Source organism: Pteropus vampyrus, unplaced genomic scaffold (genome assembly GCF_000151845.1).
Source record: "Pteropus vampyrus isolate Shadow unplaced genomic scaffold, Pvam_2.0 Scaffold60, whole genome shotgun sequence".
Lineage (NCBI taxonomy): Eukaryota > Metazoa > Chordata > Mammalia > Chiroptera > Pteropodidae > Pteropus > Pteropus vampyrus.
In genome coordinates, this window is record NW_011888841.1 from 1,812,617 (window position 1) to 1,814,868 (window position 2,252).

Sequence of the window (2,252 nt, forward strand, 5' to 3'; positions counted from 1 at the left end):
TGTCAGTCGGTTAGTATAGTGGTATCTAAGTAAATACAAAGCATATGTTGGCTTCACTGAGATCCCAAGTCCCAGCACGCAACAGGCATTCAAAAATTAATTTATGAATTGTACGAATTAATAAACGTGCTACTTATACGTTATGAACATCCTAACAGCACAAATGGTGTAAATTTCAGGTACCGTTAAAGCTGGCGTGACTTAAAAAAAAAGTTTTTCTTCTGAATATAAAACCACTTACTTTTGCTAGGTCTTTGACACTCTCGGTTTTCCCGGTACCCGCTGGACCACAGGGGCAGCCTCCTAGATTCAAGTGCAGCGCTCCAGTGAGAGTCAGCCAGCATCTGTTAGTGAGAGGCGTGATAACCAGTCGTGGGGTACAGCCCAAGTACTCGTAGCCATAAGTGAAACTGGCATTTCCTTGAGATACGTAGCACAACTTCTGTTTTTCATTCCATTTATATTGCAGATGTCTGAAAACAATATTTTAAATGCTCATATTATTGGGGCAAAATTACTTTTAGTTTTTTTTTTTTTCAAATGCGGTTTACACCTTTTTACTTTGTGCATGCATCAACAAATTATTGTATTTTTATTGTCACTACTTTTGTCTTTTCATCTTATTAATAGTTGTACTAAGAAATATAACTATTTATAAGTGATTTACCCACCCACCACCATTACAACATTACAGACTTCCGTATTTAACGATATATTTATTTTATCAGTGAGATTTACAGTTTTATGTTTTCTTGTTACCAATTCGCATCCTTTTGTTTCAGCCTGAAGAAAACCCTTTAACGTTTCTTGTCAAGCTAGGCTAGTGGTATTTTTTCAGTTTTTGCTTGTCTGGAAAACTCTATCTCTTATTCAATTATGAAGGACAGTTTTGCTAAGTAGATTGTCTTGTTTGGCAGTTTTTTCTTTCCGTACTTTGTATGTATCATGCCTTTAGAGCCTGCCTCATGGCAAAGTTTCTGCTGAAAAATCTGCCGAATGTCTTATGGGGGTTCCCTTGTACATAACACGTTGTTTTTCTCTCTCTGCTTTTAAGATTCTCTCCCTGTCTTTCCCATTTGACAATTTAAACATAACGTGCCTTGGCGTGGATCTTTTTACATTCATCTTATTTGGAACTCTGAACTTCCTAGATATGGATGTATCTTTCTCCATGTTAGAGGAGTTTTCAGCCATTATTTCTTTGAATAAACTTTCTCCAAACTGCCCCCAACCCCCCCGGCACTATTCTCTTCATCTTCCTCTTTTGGAACCCCTATGATATGAATATTCATCTACCTGATGGTGTTCTATCATCAATCCTTTCTATTCCTTTTCTTTTTGCAACTCTGATTGAACTCACTGCTCTGTCTGTTGATTGTTTATTCTACTTCATCTAGTCTGCTGTTGATCCCCAGCAATTATTTTATGACTCGGGTCTTAAATCATTATTTAAATAGAATGTCAATTTCCAGAGCTTTATTCTATTATTCCTTTACAACAGAGGTTCCCAAACTTCCTTGGTTTACTATACCTGTAGTATGTCAGTGATTTTTCATGATTACTTTAGGCTGAAAGAAATATCTCCTAGTATCTTTTATTAATGTTTCGATCTAAAGAAGTTTAATAAATATTTTTATCTTCATGAAATAGTAGCTTGTCTAAAAAAATTACACAAATACATTGAAGAAAAACATTTTTGTTTCATTCTTAAATAACCAGAGTTACTCATGGGATGTGTGTGCCTGTTGTGCACAGCGCGACTTCTCAGATCTTGGAATCAGGTTGAATACAACCAATCTTGTTTCCTGTACGATGTTAGTTTTCATTCAATGCTTCCTCTCTATCAGGGCGACAGTCAAAAACCCAGCTTTACGATGATAAGAAGTCACTGAAAGGTTGTGGCGTGATCTAATGTTAAAATTGGGAATTACCTGAAGCTCCTAGTTTGCTTGGTGTCTGACAGATGTGTATCCCTGTGAGTCCCTCAAAAATCTAAAATATTTTGCAGCGCCCTGTGAGGTCCCTGGGGGTGGCCTTGGCATACAGTTTGGGAACTGTCGCCCTGGAATCACCCACACACTCAAATAGTCTTATTAGAATCTTCTTTTTTTCTTTTTAGTTTACTTTTCTATATGTGCTCTTCCACTTTTCATTTTCACTTTCAAAGAGAGTTCATAGAAAGTAATGACGACACACTAAACTTTTTGTAGGGCGATGGTTTATAAACAGGGCACATTTCTTTGGCAGTTAAG

At 36.8% G+C, this 2,252-nt stretch overlaps 1 protein-coding gene across 1 annotated transcript in view; it reads right to left on the reverse strand.

Moving 5' to 3' along the window:
* Positions 1-2,252, reverse strand: part of DNAH14 (dynein axonemal heavy chain 14) — a 221,193-nt gene that overhangs the window by 134,071 nt on the left and 84,870 nt on the right. The window contains exon 27 of the mRNA XM_011360885.1: positions 242-473. Coding sequence (XP_011359187.1) covers positions 242-473 — 232 coding nt within the window. The remainder of the gene's footprint in view (positions 1-241; positions 474-2,252) is intronic.